At 41.3% G+C, this 18013-nt stretch overlaps 2 protein-coding genes across 2 annotated transcripts in view; both read right to left on the reverse strand.

The window, feature by feature from the left end:
• The window catches only part of rassf5 (Ras association domain family member 5), a 32174-nt gene extending 31261 nt beyond the window's left edge, over positions 1-913 (reverse strand). The window contains exon 1 of the mRNA XM_059329495.1: positions 8-913. Within this exon, the coding sequence (XP_059185478.1) occupies positions 8-833 (826 nt within the window). The 5' untranslated portion in view covers positions 834-913. The remainder of the gene's footprint in view (positions 1-7) is intronic.
• Positions 914-2030: 1117 nt separating this feature from the next.
• On the reverse strand, positions 2031-17797 carry ikbke (inhibitor of nuclear factor kappa B kinase subunit epsilon). Its single transcript, XM_059330123.1, has 22 exons — positions 17602-17797; positions 17408-17505; positions 16496-16595; positions 16115-16252; positions 15729-15858; positions 15460-15641; positions 10033-10193; positions 9487-9597; positions 9225-9404; positions 7999-8195; positions 7573-7631; positions 7360-7451; positions 7122-7223; positions 6757-6808; positions 5179-5291; positions 5018-5094; positions 4892-4931; positions 4696-4797; positions 3827-3923; positions 3324-3415; positions 3173-3244; positions 2031-3072 (listed from the first exon to the last, which is right to left on the reverse strand). The coding sequence occupies exons 3-22, from the start codon at positions 16592-16594 to the stop codon at positions 3006-3008; spliced, it is 2163 nt and encodes a 720-aa protein (XP_059186106.1). The 5' UTR covers position 16595; positions 17408-17505; positions 17602-17797; the 3' UTR covers positions 2031-3005.
• Between the last annotated feature and the right edge of the window lie 216 nt (positions 17798-18013).

Below are 18013 nucleotides of genomic sequence, written 5' to 3' on the forward strand. Positions count from 1 at the left end.
TACTTACTTTGACACTTGAGTGCCTGTGCAGTGATCTGACGGCTACAGGCGTCACACCAGTCCCGGGTACACGGCTTGGACTCGAACCGGTGTCCTTCACCCCTCTCGGTCTTCATCCGAGGATCCACTCCCCGGGGAAAGATGGACCAGGCCTCCCTGCGAGCAGGCTCGGTGCGGGCCAGCCTGACCACTCCGGTCCTGCCCTGTGTGAGCCGCTCCAGCGGGAGACTGCCGCTGTCTGAGGGGGAGATGCTCTGGTGCCCGCCGTCTCCGCTCCGGTTGTCCCGTCTCCCGTGTGGCGCGTCTCGGTGCCGGTGCGCTCCTTTGTGTCCATTTGTAACCGCTCCGCTTGGCATGACATTGATGCCCGACCTCTTGAGCGAAGCCCCCCTGCGACCACCTGTGTTCCGGTTTGAGTCACAGTTAATGTTGCTGTTGCAGTCACTGTTAATGTGCCCGGTCTGACTTCCTTGAGACCCGGCTGCGACGAGTCTGTCGCAGTCCGTGCTGCCCTCCTGTCTATCCCGGTCCGGGCTACGTGGCGCAGCAGGGGCGGCGGGAGCTCCGCATCCATCGCCGGGCATCACTCCTCCTCTCACCGCTGCTTCTCCCGCTGCTCCCGGAGCCAAGGAGTGACTTCCAGACTCCCCCTCAGCAGGGACCGAGCCGCAGTCCCCTCCGCTCCCCGAGCTCCTCCTGAACATCATCTTCTCCCAGGAAGATTTCCTCGGCAGGGTGATTTTCTTCCTGCTGCCGGGCAGTCTGAACAGCAGCGGTTCCGAGTCCAGCCTGTGTGGACCCGGGTGCTGCCCCACCACACTCACAGTCGCCATTATCCTGTTCCCTTGTAATGCGTGTGTGTTTGGCTGTTTGGAGTGTGTACTAGTGCGTGTTTTCACTCCGTGACCTGAATGTAAACTCAACTCACGCCCGCGACAATCGTGTAGTAGTGACGCAAGGGATCTGACAGCTTTAAATGTCGTGAGCGCGCCTCCTTCAAAGCGACAGGAGCGCGCATTAATCCCTTGTTCATACTGTAGATTTGGCATTATTTGATGAATATTAACCACCAGTTAATCGGTTAACAACACACAATTTCTTGAAGACTCTATCCTTTTTTTAACCGTTTTATCACGATGATACCGGGCCTTTTCTCTAAATTTAGTCAAGAAATGAGTTCTGAAACCATGTGTACTAAAGACAGAAACCAGAAACCTAAATTCAAAATGAAGAATCTGTAGAGAAACAATACTTCTATAAAGCTACCAGTGACTGGATTAAGAAATATGACACAACTATTATTCAGGACTTGGGTTTTCTATTTAACAAGTATACTCTACCAAGACTTTTAAAATATGTGGTATGGAAAAAATATGAAAGAGCATTTTCTTTGACATATAATATCCAAGAATAGAAAGTCAGTTAGTATATGTAAATGTCTTTCTTGGTGCTAAAGTGGACGTGTACAGAAGTGCTGTCTTACTTTTGAACCACAAATATCACCTAATACCTAATACATTATTATTACATAATTCATTGAATACTGGCATGATATAGACCAGTCTACTGATAAAAACACTTGTTTGTGTGGGCTTTGAGCAGGAAAGTTCAAAGATTTTCCACTTTGCCAAGAGCACGTCATATGAGCTACATAAAACCACAGTCAGTTGTGCTCGTCCCCCGAACTAAACTGAGAAAGCCCCCGAGAACGCCCACACCACTGGGCTGAGGGGGAAACTTTCATTTTCAGTTTTGTACAGTGTCCCAACAGCTCACATGTTTTCTGTTGCTGCTGGAGTTATTGACGAAAGACTGAATATGAGTGTACTGTTGTTGCACACTCATTTGTGATCTTATTGACTTTTCAGAACATGGTGATTCACCCTCAAAGAGGTATGGTGCCACTGTAAACATACAAGAGGGGACATGAAATGGTTTTTACTTTCACATTCCATCCTTTCGTCAGATAAGAGATAGATAGAGAGAGAAAAATGAAAGAGATTGAAAATATTGAGGAAAATGTATTCGTATGGTAAAAGTATATATATGGATTTTTTATTTTCTCTAACTAATGTATTACATGTGACCCTTTAAAAACAAATAAACCCTGGGATTTCCCCACCATGTGAACCACACTGGCTAGTGTTATTGCCGTTAATTTGCTGTACTGTCACTTGACTGTACTACTGTTAAAAGGGAGACACTGTGGTGAGTGCAGAGTTTCCCTGATTTGGTTTCTTCTCTTTTACAGAAAAAATACAAAGAATAAAATATCGCTTAAGTCAACCGAAAGACAGAAAAAGTGTCACAACACAACTACAATACTGTGTGCTTAGAGAAGCTAACAATCAATGATCTTCACTGAATTTACAATGATATACTTGAAGTAAAATTAAAAATGAAGTCACATGAAACCATTTGAATGATCAAGCGTTAGAAAAAAAAGATAGCAGACACCTCAAGCCTTCAACAAACACACACTCACAGACAGAATACAGACATTATTAGATATTGTCAGTCTGGTTAAATTAATCATTTCAGGTTCTCCAGATACCGCACTGCTTTTTCTGCGGGACAGAGGGGAAACACGGCACTATAAAAATACTCTAGCAGCTGACTTTGCATTCGTTTTGCTTTGTCCGGACAGTCCATCACTGAGGCAGCCTATTAGAAATACAATAACACTAAAGGCATTAATGAGGTTTGTATTGAACTGTTGTACTCAGTTGCCACACGCACACGCGCGAGCACGCGTAGAAAAGTAGAAATCCATCAGTGGCGATTCCTCCTTCTCCATTCTGTGCGTCTTATCTCTAAATCGAGATTCACATTTTATTGATTGTCTTCAGCTGCTTCCTCTTCATACAACACTGGCTGCAGCCGGTCCTTGAAAGAAGATCCGGTAAATTGTCCATAACTGTTTATGAGTGGAAGTCAAAATGAGTGCTTGTCAGAGAGAGTGTGTGAGAACTGATGAGTTATGATGCAAAGATGTGGCACTTTTGTCACAGTGTAGAAGGTCTGGCCATGCTCGGGTCCAGAGCTGCTGCTGCAGGGTTCACTGCTCCGAGACTACAGGAGGAGGCAAATACAAACAAACAATCAGCATCATCCTTTCTCACCCACTGTACATGTTTCAACAGAGACAGGAAGTTCTGGCCACGCAGCTAACCTCTCAATAACGCTGTTGTTGCACTGCAGCTCCCTCACCAAAATCTCCATTTCCTCCTTTAGAAGGTGCATCCTAGAACAAAGGCAGATATGTTATCAGGGCCACCGTCTCTATCTTGCACAAACACACGCACACACCCAAAGACACACACCTAGAGACCATCTGGTCCTTGTCCCTGGGTGCAATTCCAGGCTGTTGTCCGGTTCGCTTAGACTGCAGAGTGAAAAGGATTCTGTCCAGAGCCTGAAGAGGACAGATGAGACGTTACGTCATCACATCGCTGAGATGCTACATGAGTGACATCACTAACAAGAGTCAAGACCACTGAAATAATAGTCCCAGTTCTAACAAAAATATACATCGAGCAAGAACACATCTTTCTGAATTTTATGTTGAAACATTGGATCAATTCAATTCAATTGGCTTCATTGGCATGACATAACACTGTACATATTGCCAAAGCAAGCGTCAGAAAAAAAAGATAACAGTAAGAAAAGTAATATTTACAATAGATTATTATAATTCTATTATTCCTTTTAAAGGAATTAAGAAAAGAAAAACTAATAATAAAAGAAAGCAATATTTACAATAATTGATCATTCATACAATCTAACTGATCACACAGCTTTAACACAGAGGAAGTGAAAGATTGACCTTATACTGGCGCTGCTCACTCATCTCAAGGTCTGCCAACAAGCCTGTGGAGAAAGAGCTGAAGTCCTGCAGCCGGGTCTGCATCTCCAGTAAAACACTGCAAATACAGAAGGAACACACTCCATTAAGTCAAAGCTACCATATTTTCAACGGTCCAGTGGCCTGTTGAGAGAGAAAACCAATAGGAAAATGTTGAGAAGTGTTGAGTTTTAAATTAACAAAAGATGCGTGAAAGATAAGACAAGTCACACACTATCAATACCCCAACTACACAATTTTCATCATAAATTCATCTAATATGACCTTTCTCCTAAGATCAAAACATTACATGAACCATAACCAAACTTTTTTTTAGTTCACAAAAATTAATCCATGCTACGCGTTTGTTGGATATTTAACACATTTTGTTACTAAATCTACAAATGCATGCATGTAGGCCGAAATGCATGTTTCAGTTGAAAGTTAACGTCTTCTTGTTTCTGCAATTGTGTTTGTTAAATATGTGGCTAAAATACAACCGGAACTACATCAGTTTTAGGGTTTCCCCTGGCTGGCAGTTGGGTTTTTGGAGGTTGAAAGAATGTTAGGCTTTTATTTTATTTTATCTCTTAGTATAATCTCAAAATCACTTGCTAAACAGGTGTGAAGTGAAGATTAATAATACGGACTACCAATTTAATCTGTTTGAAAGGGACTGCTGAATAGCAATGTCCTCTATTAATCTTCTTCATATAAGCTGCATCCTGTGTGTGAATGGCTTTCAAAGCAAAAAAACCATTCTCTTGTTGTATATAGTCACAGTGGATGGGATAACACAGCTGAAGTAAATCGGTTGAGTTCAAAAAGGCAACATGAGAGCCTGCTCTGACCTGCTCCATGTCCTCGTTGAGGCCAACAGCTCTTTGTATCTCTGCAGGCAGTCCTCTCTAAGGAGAGATTTCACTCGCTTAATGTGGGACGACAGGTGGATCCTGGGATGGAAGAGTGACAAGCAGATTACAGGTGAGCTCTGAATAGCTGCTTCACAGGCTGGTTGAGCAGGACAGCAGCTGTGTGGATACTCACTTCTCAAACTTGTGGATTTGCTCGTCATTATATGCCAACTCTGGTGAAAACAAAAAACAGTGAGGTACTTTCAATTCTCCTATGTACAAAAAGAGTAAATACTAACAAAAAAAACCCCATACATACTGCCTGTTATTCTGTCTTTACGATAATGCTGATGGATTGCCGTTATCTTCTGCAGCAGCATCTCCATCTTCTGACAGCTGTGGGAGACAAGGGCTCAGAGTTTAAACACCAAAACTCATGACGTCACCCTTAAGCTTTGAATCCCTGTCCGCCTGCATTACCTCTTGTCATTGGCCAGCGTCTCTGCTAGCTTGGCCTGTTCTATCTGCAGATGGTCCAGTCGGCTCTGAAACTCTTGGATTCCACCAGCGTATATCGGCAGGTGCTCATGGACCTGTAGAGACAGCAGCCACACACTCTGATACCTCAATCAACAAATCTGCAACAAAATGAATGGTTCACAGTCTATAATCCTTGATTAGTTAACATTAACAGCATTTCAAATTAAATATGTTCAAATCCAACTACGTTGCACCTCTGTCTATTCAGTTTTTATACTTATTTGTGATATTGCAATGTCTAATTCAGTAAAAACACTAAAAAGAAAGGAGAGAACTCCTAGGTCTTAGAACACAATATTTTGCACAGTTAGTCTATGTATAACCACAGCTCATCATTTTTTAGTGCTGATTGAAATGTGTCTTTTTTCAGAGCTGGCATTAAATGTTTTATTTTATATATACACTACTGGTCAAAAGTTTTAGAACACACCAACTTTTCCAGAATTTAATTGAAAATTATGCAGTTTAATGTCTCAGTGTACTCTGAAATTAATGAAAATTTGCAACATTTTAAATTCTTTATTGAGCATGATAGTGTTTTGAAAGTAAAAAAAAGATTCAAAATCACATTTTATGTTGGACTAAAGGACTAAAAAAAAGACACAAAATGACCAAAAAAAGACACAAAATGACTTACAAAGACATGAAAATAATTCAAAAATGGACAAAATAGCCTGAGACTCCATAGAGTTAAGTTGTTAACCCATTTCTTGTTCCCTGAAAAAGGCCTACTTGTATAATTCTGAAATGTACATTATGTTTCAGTTTTGGTTAAGCTTACCTTTTTTTATTTACCTCTGGCAGTTCACCACTTACCTTTGTACCCTTTCTAGCTGTTCATTGGGCTTGAACTGCTTGAATTTCAATAAAAACCGGAAAAATTGGGGTGTTCGAAAACTTTTGACCAGTAGTGTATATACACAGAAATACTATTTAATTTGGGCACGTTTGGCTTGGTTTGGGAAAATGGGTTAAGTAGAAAAAAGGTTTATCGTTTCCAAAGTAAAACATTCTTAAGTATAATTTTTTGTCATTGGTAATAGTATAAAAAGGCCCAATACCCAGTCCTACCTTCATATAGTCCTTCATATATCAATAGTGAGGCAATTTATCCCCTATAAGTAAATGTCAGCATTTAGTCATTTGTGCGTGTGCTGTGCATCTGTCCGTCTGTCTATCCACAGCTAAGCTCTATTACAACCTTTTGTGCACATTTATGACTGGATGCCCAATGACCTCTCATAGTTGCAGTGATTCAGTTTGTTGATGAGCTGCAGCAGTTCAGCAAGGAAGCCCTCATGCACACGGTGTGGCCCAAGGGAGTCAGGAGGGACTTTAAGTGTGATTTAAGTCATTTTGGGAGGTGAGAGAGTGACATGCCTGGTGGAGATCTACACTCTACTGACTGATTCTCCAGTATGTACTCAGTAATTCATTAATAATGGCATAAAAATACAGATAAAATACCACATTCCTGACATTGTTTGTGCTGTGATACTTCATCCTGATGCCACTCACCTGATGCAGCTTTTGCCTGCTTTCAGCTGACCCATGGTTTTCTGAAGTGCCTCTAAGAAAAGTATAGATACAACAGATATGGCAGGAGAAAGGACAAAATGAGGAGGAGGTTGTAGGCTGAATTATAACAGCAAATGACATCTCAGAATCAACAATGTATGTTCACAAGGTTAAGATCATACAGTGAGCATCGCACTCACAGTGGCAAATTCAACCTGAAAAAGCAACTACAGCTCCATCCACCTTATCTACAGGGAATCATCATTATGCATGCCAGACAAACATGTATTTGTGCATTTTATTGCCCCAAGTGTGAAATCTCAGATTGTTTTTATTGAGCTCAAAAAGTGTGTAGATAAACTCACGGTGTGTGGGTCCTGTGATCCACGTTCAGACAGGACTGCAGTCTGACGGTGATCATGGTGATACTGTGCATTGCTTCTTCACAATCCCTTCGCAGCTTCATCCTGGGGAACAAACAGAGTGTGAGAGACGAGGAAAATGGAAAGGGTGAGAAGAGTTTGACAGAGATAATTAACTGTTAATTAAGTGAGAACATGCAAGTGTAGTAAAAAATTTTGATTCAACACGTGTGTGTCTCACATGTAGCTGTAGTATCCTTGCAGCAGCAGCTCTCGGTGTGTGTGCAGCAGCTGTACTATCCTCAGATACTGGTGGACCACTCCCACCATTACCTGCAGAGACAGAGTACATGACAGACAATGGGTTGAGTGCTTATTAATACATTAAATTCTAATAAAAAATGAACATAACATTAGGCCTGGCTGGCAAAGACAATCAACTGAGCCTCAGTACCTTGGAGAAATTGTAGTCTGCCAGAACATCAAACCTGGATGGAATGACTGGAGTCTCTGCTATAAAGGAGAGAGAAAAAAAAAACACACAATAGTGGGTACATGTGTGTGTTCCTGGTCATTAATAATAGTATGCATATGTTATGTCAAATTAGATTACTTTCCCTTGATGCACTCATCTTTTCTACTTCTATCTGGGATTAGCCCATCCATTTTTATGTTTCCATCCATTTCATTCACTTATCCAGGTCCGCGGATAAACAAAATAAAACAGCTGATTCACAAAGCTGTCTGAGTAAGCTGGAATACACCTCATATCAAAAACTATTTCATATCTCCCCAGGGGAATGTCAAAGAATAAAGAAGGAGGAAAGCCAAAGACTTCACAGAAACATATCAAAGGTGTACATGTCTTTGATTGTCTTACGTTCTCTGAAAGGCAGGCTGGTATTTGTTTCAGGCCCGTAGCTGAGCAGAATGAGGGGCCGGGCAGGTGATGTCCGCGGGAGGTTGACCACCTTCATGTTGCCCTCCAGGGGAAGCTCGTGACCCAGGTACAGCAGATGCTGCAGCTCAACTGCTATACCAGTCTGAGACGCCAGCTCCTCATAGAAAGCCGACACCCTGAGAGGAATGAGGGGACAGAGAGCATTTTTGGCTTCTAGTCATCTTTTCATATTTCAGATCTGATTCTGCATCCTGACTACATTTTAAGAGTGACTTAAGAGTGACTTTTGTCTAACTTAATTCGGTGATAGATAGTAATTTTAATATTATAATATTTAAATGAAAATATTGCCTGCTTAAACCATTAGATATAATGCAGTTTACAAGCCAAATTCAGTTGTAGAATTTTTTTCGCCCTGAAAAACCTTAATACAATTATTTACAGCCCTGAATCTACGGTCACATGCCTATAATTTAAGAAGGTTTTTTGTTTTAGTTTTTCAGAATAACACCCATAACTCAAATTGCTTTACAACTTCAGGTTTTTGGTTGAATCACTGCCTAATGAGTCATGTTGTCAGTAACTACAAAATAACAACATCCCACCTTGCACCTTCTCTTGAAACCCCCGCCTACTCTTGGGCTATACCACAAAGTAATAAAAAAACAAACACCAAATAACAGGAACAGTCAAAGCACATTTAAAGGCCAGGAGAACACACATTTGCATAACACTATAATCTTGTGTGCAGCCACGAAAACAAGCCACTTCCCTCCTTTCATGGTGAAGCACCAATTCCACCTCCACCATTAAAAACCTGAATCGAGGCAAATATGGAGAAAAAAATACAAAACATCCTCATCGTTCCTTTAGGTTTTACTGACTCTTAAAGGCTGTCTCAGCTGCAGAACAAATGTTTTTTATTTTAGCCTTCTACAATTTAACCAGTCCTATGATCTGTTTTATTTGTGTTTGTGTGTTTTTTTTGTGTGTTTTTTTTTTCATTTTTGGGCTTTATTGAAAGAAACAGTGTGAAGGGGTAGACAGAGGGGAAGACATGCGGGAAAGGGCTCCGAGCCGGATTCGAACCCGGGCCGCCCGCTTAAGAGGACAATGCCTCTATGGTACGCGCTCTACCAGGTGTGCCACCGGGAACGCGTGTTTGTGTTTTTAATGTGTGTGACGGTACACCAATGCAGGCTTACGTGTTGTGATGGTGTATGTAGATACAATGTGCCATGGCCTGCTGCGGAGAGAAGAGGTGAACTGGCTGTCGCTGCAGTATATCTGTGGTGGCTTTGAAGAACTGGTCAAAACCCCAACACCTCTCCTGGTCAGCTTCCAGTATACCTGCTAGTACTGGAACCAGCTGCACCGTCAGACCCCTACAGACAGAGAAGACAAAGTTAGCACTACATGCTCTCATCAAAAAGTCTCTGAGATCATGTTCAAATGCTCTTTACATACTGTGAGAGTTGGCAGCTGTGAGGTAGGTGGTAGCTCCACTCTATAGGGCCTTCCTCCGCCCGCTGTATTCCAGCTATCGCCCCCATAGGCTTCTCTGTAGTCATTTTGTACCTACACAACAAAACACGCAAGTCAGGCTGATGGTTTGTTGACGGATGTTCAGGTTCAGCCAGATATCCGGGACTCCTGAAGAAATAGCAAACGTCCCTCTCTCTCTCTCTCTCTCTCTCTCTCTCTCAGGGGAAATCTAAGCATTTAGCACAATTAAAATGGCTGAGTGGTGTTTTCATTAAGGCTGAGAAAATGTAATCTACTGATTTCATGGTGGTATGCTTTCCAATACTGAACTTGGCTGGTGAAGATGGAGCTTAAGACAAGTACTTTGACATCCAGCTTAATGTCATAATTTCATATAAACATGTAAAAAAAATGACTTGAAACTAATTTAATTACTTTATTTGGTATGGTTGAAGGGGTGGAGTTGCGAAGTCAATGTTGCGATCTCATTACGTGTGAACTGAGACCACACGTAATGTATTAACTTACATGATGGGCTTGTTCCTGCGGGGGCCTCCATACGGTGCGAAGGGAAGGCTCCCGGCGGCAGCGTGGTAAAATGTCACACCAATACTCCACAGGTCTACATTCACTCCGTAGGATTTGTGATGAGGCTTACGCAGCACAGCACGTTCATACATGTCTGGGTGCTGCACAAATACACACACACACACACACACGCACGCTTAACCACAGTAAGAAGAGACAAGCTTGTCTACATAGGTCGATAAAGAGTCATTGTACCTTCGATAGCAGTTTAAATTAGATTATCATCTAATCTTAAGTGTCATCGAAGTGTCAAGTGAAAACAGTGTTTTGCTCCAACATGTTTTCTTTTCCAAGAATTTCTCTTTCTTTTAATCAGGGAACATCACGTTGAACTTAGTAGCAGGCAAAAATGTAAAATATGAAATGTGGAGTTGCTTTTATGAATAGAACTACACCCCATTTGTCCACTAGAGGGCCACCCAGTCTGGATAATACAAGTTGCTGTGGGGCATAAAGATCTATGGCTTATGTCATTTCTCTACTTTGTGCTTTCTCGTCTCCTCCCTCCACCTGCCTGTGGCCTGAAAATCAATCATCTTGAAGGATGTCTCATTTTATAAAATGCATCTTGAGGAGAGAAGAGGCTTGCCAGCATTAGCCAGGATGCACAGATGTACACTTTGCGGTCAGTCTTTTCATCAACGTGGCATATCAAAGAGGCATTACACTTCATATTTGATGTTGCTTTAAAATGATGGTTCCTCGTGTTTCATCCTCCACTTGTATCTCAGGTGAGAGGAACTGAGACATGAGGAGAGGAGGCAAGGAAGGGAATCGGGGATATTCAAGGGGAGACATGAGGGGCTTGGCTCCACAGGGGCAGTCTCACAAAGTCATTTCCACATAGTCAATAACACTGATAACACAGGATGGTTTTGACATCAAGATTGAAGCGGATTTGCATGCAGTGACAGGATTCAGAACAAACCAATTTCACGCAACACAAAGAAATTCAGACCAGAGTTTTGAGGGGAAGCTTTTCTAATGGGGAAATGTGGCTTTTATGGCAGTACAGGTGATGTGATTTAGTGTGGAAAAATACTGGTAACAGACTTTAAGCAAACAACTAGGGTATAAAGAGAAGCAACTGAAACGGGGGGATAATAAAGACTACATTGATTGTATTCTTGACTGTGAAAATCGATACTGCGAAGAAATGTATTACTAACATACATACTGCCTTTTCTCGAGAACAAGTTGTCATTACAATAATGGAGGATAATGCTACCAAGCCCTGAGAGCTTTCCCTGGACGACCACTGAACTGATAGAGAAGGTAGTTAATGTGTAATAAATGTATAAACTGTCCATCAATAGGGAACATTGAACATACTTTTTATTGTTGCAATATTATTTTGTCATGTTCTTCTATTTCACTTCTGTGTCTTTACTTTACTCTATTCAGGGCATCAGGTGAGCATGAATGCAGCAATGTCCCCCTCCACTGAGGCAGTAAAAAGATTTGTGTTTGTAAGCTCACCTGCTGTTCTTTGAGGCAGCGGTTAATGGAATATGAATGGGACAGTAGTGGGGCGGATTAGCTCAATATTTTACAACAATCGTTCACTTTGTGATAAAAGCATGAAATTTGGTAGATGTGTTGGTGAATATGTTTCAAACAAATCTGGATATTGGGCCACCTCAAAAGCACCCCCTAGTGGCCGTGGCAGGCATTTGTTATACGAATAAATCAATGATGAATAAAAACTGCCCTTTTAATAATACCAACTGGTGATGAATTGTATATTTTTGGAAAGCCTGATTAGTCACCTTTACAACGAGGTACAGCTTGTGAGGATCGTGCATTCATGGAATGAGCAACGGGGCTAAACGTGTGGGTAGCACCCCCCAAAAATGTGCATCCCCTGTGGGGCGGATTAGCTCAATACATCACCAGAATTGTTTATTTTGTGATAGAAGCACACAATTTGGTGGATGTGTTGGTGGATTTGTTTCAAACAAATCTGTATATTAGGCCATCGCAAATTCCAAGATGGCGGCCATTTTTCAAGATGGCCGACACCTTAGTGGAGCAATTGAATGATATAATGGTTTATTTGGTGATACAAGCATACAAATTGGCATGAGCAGTCTCCATGGGTCACTTGACAATAAGCCACCCACAGTTACTTGGGTTGACAAAAAAACACTCCCAGCCACTTGAAATTTCTATTTTCAAGATGGCCGCCCCCTGGATCCTCAAAAGATAAATTTTCTCATAGAGTGTATTGGGATTTAGATTATTCTGGAAAACAAGTTTTAACACATCATAATACAGTTGTGTTGATTTGCCCATCATGGACAGATTAGACAAGAGTGAGTATCTGCACTACCAGGGCACACTGGTGATATATCACTGCTGTTATACTCAGAGTGGGGTTCAGTGTCAGCCAATTGTAAAGTTGGTCAAAGAAGAGACGACAACTCTCTGAGTAGTTTGAGTTAACCGGGTGGTGTACAGATCGTACAGGGTAAAAATGGCATTGGATGAACGATTGGACTAAGTGTAGGGTTAAGGCATGAACTTAGTTGTATCCCATACATCAAAGTGCTTATTAAAAGGTGGTAAAAGGATAAACCCTCGGCCTCTGCCTTTGAATTTGCTGCAGACATTGCAGAAGCCATCATAACAGTTGAGAAAACAAACAGCAGGACACCAAGATCATACTGGTTATGATACCATTGCAAGAAATGTTCCATTATTTCATAAAATAAATGCTCTGCCTATCTTATGTAGTCCAACCCGACTAGATGAAGGTGATGGCATAGAAAGCACATTGACAAGAAACAGAGCAAAATATCATTCAAGCTGTAAACTTATGTTCAACAACACACAGCTGGAAAGGGCCCAAAAGAGAGCATCTACTGCTGCTAAAGACACTAAAGATACCAAAGATATCCATGTCAAGAGGTCAAGAAGATCCCAGACTTCTTATGAGGCTGGATATGTGTGGGGACAGGCATTGAAGAGACATCCACAAATGCCGAGCCCGTCCGACTGGGGATGGGTTAAACAGGACAAGGAGTGGAAAGTCTTCTGGACTCCACTTCCACCTATTGCGGAGAGTTGTTGGGAGTTGACAAAATGTGGGTGCACCAAGGCTTGTACTGGAAAGTGTAAGTGCTACAGATATGGACTCAGTTGCACATGCCTATGTATTGCCCCTGCTAGAACTTATTTGCTTGTTTCTTTTGCCAGTGTTATTCCTTGTTGTCCTTTGTGTTTTCAAGTGTAGGCCTATGGCTCGGCTTCCCCTCGCCACATTGGCGCATTATGTTCTATTTTGTCACCAGCCTATTACTGTGACATGTTCAGTTTTTACTTTGTAACATTGCTTTCACATTTTCAGTTTAGTTCCCTAGTATAGTTTCAGATACTGTTTGTCATGGTTCCGTGTCAGCCAGAGCAGCTGTTGCCTCTGAATCTGTCATTATTGCCATTCAGTATTAACCATTGCTCAATTATTATTTTGGAGCACTGTCCGTTCAGCACCACAACTGTGTTTCCCCACCCCTGAGTATTTATTTGGCATGTTTAATGGCAGTAGTAATGGTTAGTTATAAAAAAAGTAATTTAAAAAAGTATTTAAAAAAGCCCTCATGGTAAGGGAGCCTGTATACCTCGGTGAACCCGGAGAGCTACGCCGGTGGGAGGGAACTCCTGTCAGGTTTTACCAAACTGGACAGGTTGTGGACAAGGAGTCAGACAAAGCACAGTCAAACAACCTCTCTTGAGGAACCCAATACATTTCTATGAGGAAATTCATAATTTAAAGGTCCACATGGCAGGTGGCAGTCATCCTGAAAAAAAGAATTGCCGCCTTGAAATTTCCAGTAGCTGTGCCTGGCTTATTGTCAAGTGACCCACAGATCTGCTCATGCCAGTTTTTATGCGTATATCACCCAATAAACCATTGTATCACTTAACTGCTCCACTAAGGTGTCGGCCATCTTGAAAAATGGCAGCTATCTTGGAATTTCAAGTAACTGTGCGTTGCTTATTGTCAAGTGACCTACAGATACTGCTCATGCCAATTTTTATGCTTGTATCACCAAATAAACCATTATATCATTCAATTGCGCCACTAAGGTGTCGGCCATCTTAAAAAAATGGCCGCCATCTTACAATTTCAAATGTCTCGGACAATTTTTTTGTTAAGTGACCCATGGAGACTGCTCATGCCAATTTTTATGCTTGTGTCACCAAATAAACCATTATATCATTCAATTGCTCCACTAAAGTGTCGGCCATCTTGAAAAATGGCCGCCATCTTGGAATTTCAAGTAACTGTGGGTGGGTTATTGTCAAGTGACCAACAGAGACTGCTCATGCCAATTTGTATGCTTGTATCACACAAATAAACCATTATATCACTTAACCGCTCCACTTGGGTGTCGGCCATCTTGAAAAATGGCCGCCATCTTAAAATTTTAAATGTCTCAGACAATTTTCTTGTCAAGTGACCCATGGAGAGTGTTCATGCCAATTTTCACGCTTGTATCATAAACTGAAAGATTATATCACTTAGCCGCTCCACTAACAGAAGAATACAAGCCAAAGAGGAGGCCGTAGCCTGTGAATGTGAATATCAAGACCTAATAAAATGTTATACAAAGTTAATGTTCTTTTCTATTAGACTGTAATAAAGCTTTTGTCACTTTAACATGTCTCTAAATTATATTTGTGGTGCTGAAAACATGAAACAGCAGCTGTAGGGTAGGCAAAGCATTCCACGCCAGTAACCACCGGCGGCCATTTTTAAAAATGGCCGCCACAGCCATCAGAATTTTTTTTTGCAATGGCCCAATATCCAGATTCATTAAACATGTATTCAGCAATGAGTGTACCAAATTTGATGCTTTTATCACAAAATGAACGATTGTTCAGCTAATCCGCCCCACTACAGACTATGTTATGAGCTGCAGGCTAACCAGTAGTAAAGGTGATATAAGAGGACTCTGTGCTCGCCACATGGTGGAGACAAATCATGGTGGAGACAAATCTCCACAACCCAAATGCTGAGACAACAAAGGGGTTTATGAAAATGTAATTTCTTGAAGAATTTTTTTTGCAGTTTATTACCTTCACCAAGCATATTATGTTCTCAGATCTGTGTCTTTGTTTGGATGGCAAGATATGTCAAAAACCTTCAATGAAATTTGGTGAAATCTAAGGGAAACTGTTTATTTTCCTGGATTTCTTGATCTAGACCCATCAATTTATGCCTACAAAGATTTTAAAGTATTTAGATTTTTTGTAAAACACCTTTTTCACAACTAATAACATTCTGTACATTTTATAGATGCCCCCAAATATTGTGGGATTGAAACTGATTAACAAAGGTTATTCATTGGACTGATTTCTTACCAGATATTCTTCAGTTCCATAGATAGACACAAACTTCTCATCATCTTCTAGCTCTCTTGCGGCCCCAAAGTCAGTCAGCTTATACACAGACTTCCCGTCCTCTCCAACCTGCCGCATGATGTTGCCTGGCTTAATGTCCCGGTGTACCACTCCGTTTTCCCGCAGGTGATTCATCCCCTGCACTGAAGAGAAGAAAGGGAGGTATACTTCAGTTAAGGTGTATGAAATTACTGGGAAATACAAAGTTACAGTATAGACTATACACCCACCTACACACTGCAAAACTGTGAGGAACTCAGTTTCAGGCAGGCCAAAGGCATTTTCTGGCTCCTCCAGCAGGCTGAGAAGACTTCCGCCTGAACAATACTCCATCACCAGCACCTTCTGTTTAGAGGGCAGCTATGGAGGGACATTAGAGGTAAGGTGCAATTAGTTTCACAGGTTCTAAAAAGATCTAAGGAAAACTTACTTCATCAAGAAGTCCATGATAGATCCTAGAAAGCTGCTAATATTGTCTAACAGTGTGGGACCAGGTTTATAAAAGCTCTCTTGTTCAATAAAACTGTTACTGTTGTTTCTAATTATTCATTCCAACACAACGCTGTGTCTTTCCTTGTCCTTGTTTTTGACTGTCATCCTCACACAGTAGCCTTACCTCTTCCACTGCATACAGCCTGACAATATTGTTGTGGTTGAGCTTCCTCAGCATCTCAAACTCTCTCATCTGGACTTCATGGGGGCGGTTGTAGCTCACCACATTAAACACCTTCACGGCTACCAGCTCACCCAACTTCTGCAAAAACACAAACACGTTGAAATCAGCACAGCACGTCACAACACAATGTATGAATGTCACACCGTCAGCACTGCAACCACAACCTTTACTTATCACACATCCTGGTGTCGCTTTTCAGTTAAAGAGTGGGCTAAAACAGCCGAGATAATTGCAACAGCTATGTGAATGAGCTGCTCAGTGAAAAACAAACTTGATGATAAAAGATGATAAAAAAAAGAAAGTTTAACACAGTTTGGCTACCTTGTTTCGTGCCTTGAAGACACTGGCAGTAGCCCCTTGACCGAGGACATCTTGTAGAGACCACAGGTAGTTTGCTGTACTGGCTGTCAGTCCGGACATGCTGGAGGAAAGTGACAGAATTATTAGACAGAGACCTAGAAAAATATTTACAGACACTTGAGACAGAGAAAGCCATTTTTGTCTTTGTGAATAATTGAAAACAGAACAAAGTACAATAAGATAAGTGGGGCAGTGGGACAATACCACAGGACAATACATATACATAACAATATATCTAGAGCTGGGAGAAGTACTCATATCTTTTATTTAAGTAAAAAAGAAATTAAAATGAGTTCGATTTTTTTTAAACGTATTTAAGTAAAAAAGAAATAAAAATGTAACCCCCCCCCCCCATAACATAGTAATAATAAACTCTGTTACAAGTGAATAACCTACATCTTAAATCGCAATTATAAACATCAAAATACAGTTCAAGTGTCAAAAGTAAAAGAAGTCATCATGCAAATATCTCCATATATGGCTATATCATATCACTATTTTATAATGAATTATACATTAATGTATTCATGTCTTTAATGATACATCTGGTTAAGGATGAGCTATTTTTATACTTCTGGGTAGCTATGAAGTATTTACGTTAAAGAGACGTTAACAGTTGGCATAGTAACATAACGTTAGTTCCATCTAAGTTAGCTAACGTTAACTAGCTAACGTTACATAATTATGTTCATGTGAGTTTATTTTTGCCTTAGCTTGTAATTAATGTAACTAACAGCCAGATCGTTGACTGTTTCCTTCAATAACAGACAATTTAGCTATTGCCTAAGTCTGTTAGTTACTAACTTTAGCTAACTGTTTAGCACGTCTATTTACCTAACCAGAGTGTGAGCTGAAATGTTACTGTTAGCTTACCTGGACTGCTGCTGCTGTTAGCCGTGCTCCAACGACGTTAAATCAGTAAACTGGTATCTCTACCGCTTCTGCAGGCTGTCGCTGCACAGCTGTTTTCCCTTGAAATATGATTTCGAAATAAACGTCAGTCACAGCTCAGAATGCTCCGTAGCTTGACGGTAAATCCAACAAACTTGAAAACAAAGTACGCCTACGTGTGAAAGTTCTTCCGTTGTGAAACAGTTGCATGGCTGGCTGCTGCCTGAACACAGGTACATGAAGGACCTGCGGCTATACAGGTATGATGACAGCTTCCTTATGTTTCCATCTACGTGGATCCCCGTGGTTAACGAGTTTCTTCAAAGGCAGCAGCTGGCAACATTGTATGACAGAGGCGGCTTTAGGAAGTGTGTGCTTGTGTCTGGTTATAAATGACGGCGGAAATGAAGCGAAGTGCACACTTGACAGTTTTACTCTCTGTCTGAACTTCCGTGTGTGTAGGACTGGGGCATACTGAGAAATCTAAAGAAAGAATTCTTAACAAATCTGCTTTTTACTTGAAGCAAATTGGAACTGGAAACGAAAGACTAGCGAACTAGTGCAACAGGGCCGTAGGTTCATACTGGG

The sequence above is a fragment of the Centropristis striata genome, chromosome 3, assembly GCF_030273125.1.
Source record: "Centropristis striata isolate RG_2023a ecotype Rhode Island chromosome 3, C.striata_1.0, whole genome shotgun sequence".
NCBI lineage: Eukaryota > Metazoa > Chordata > Actinopteri > Perciformes > Serranidae > Centropristis > Centropristis striata.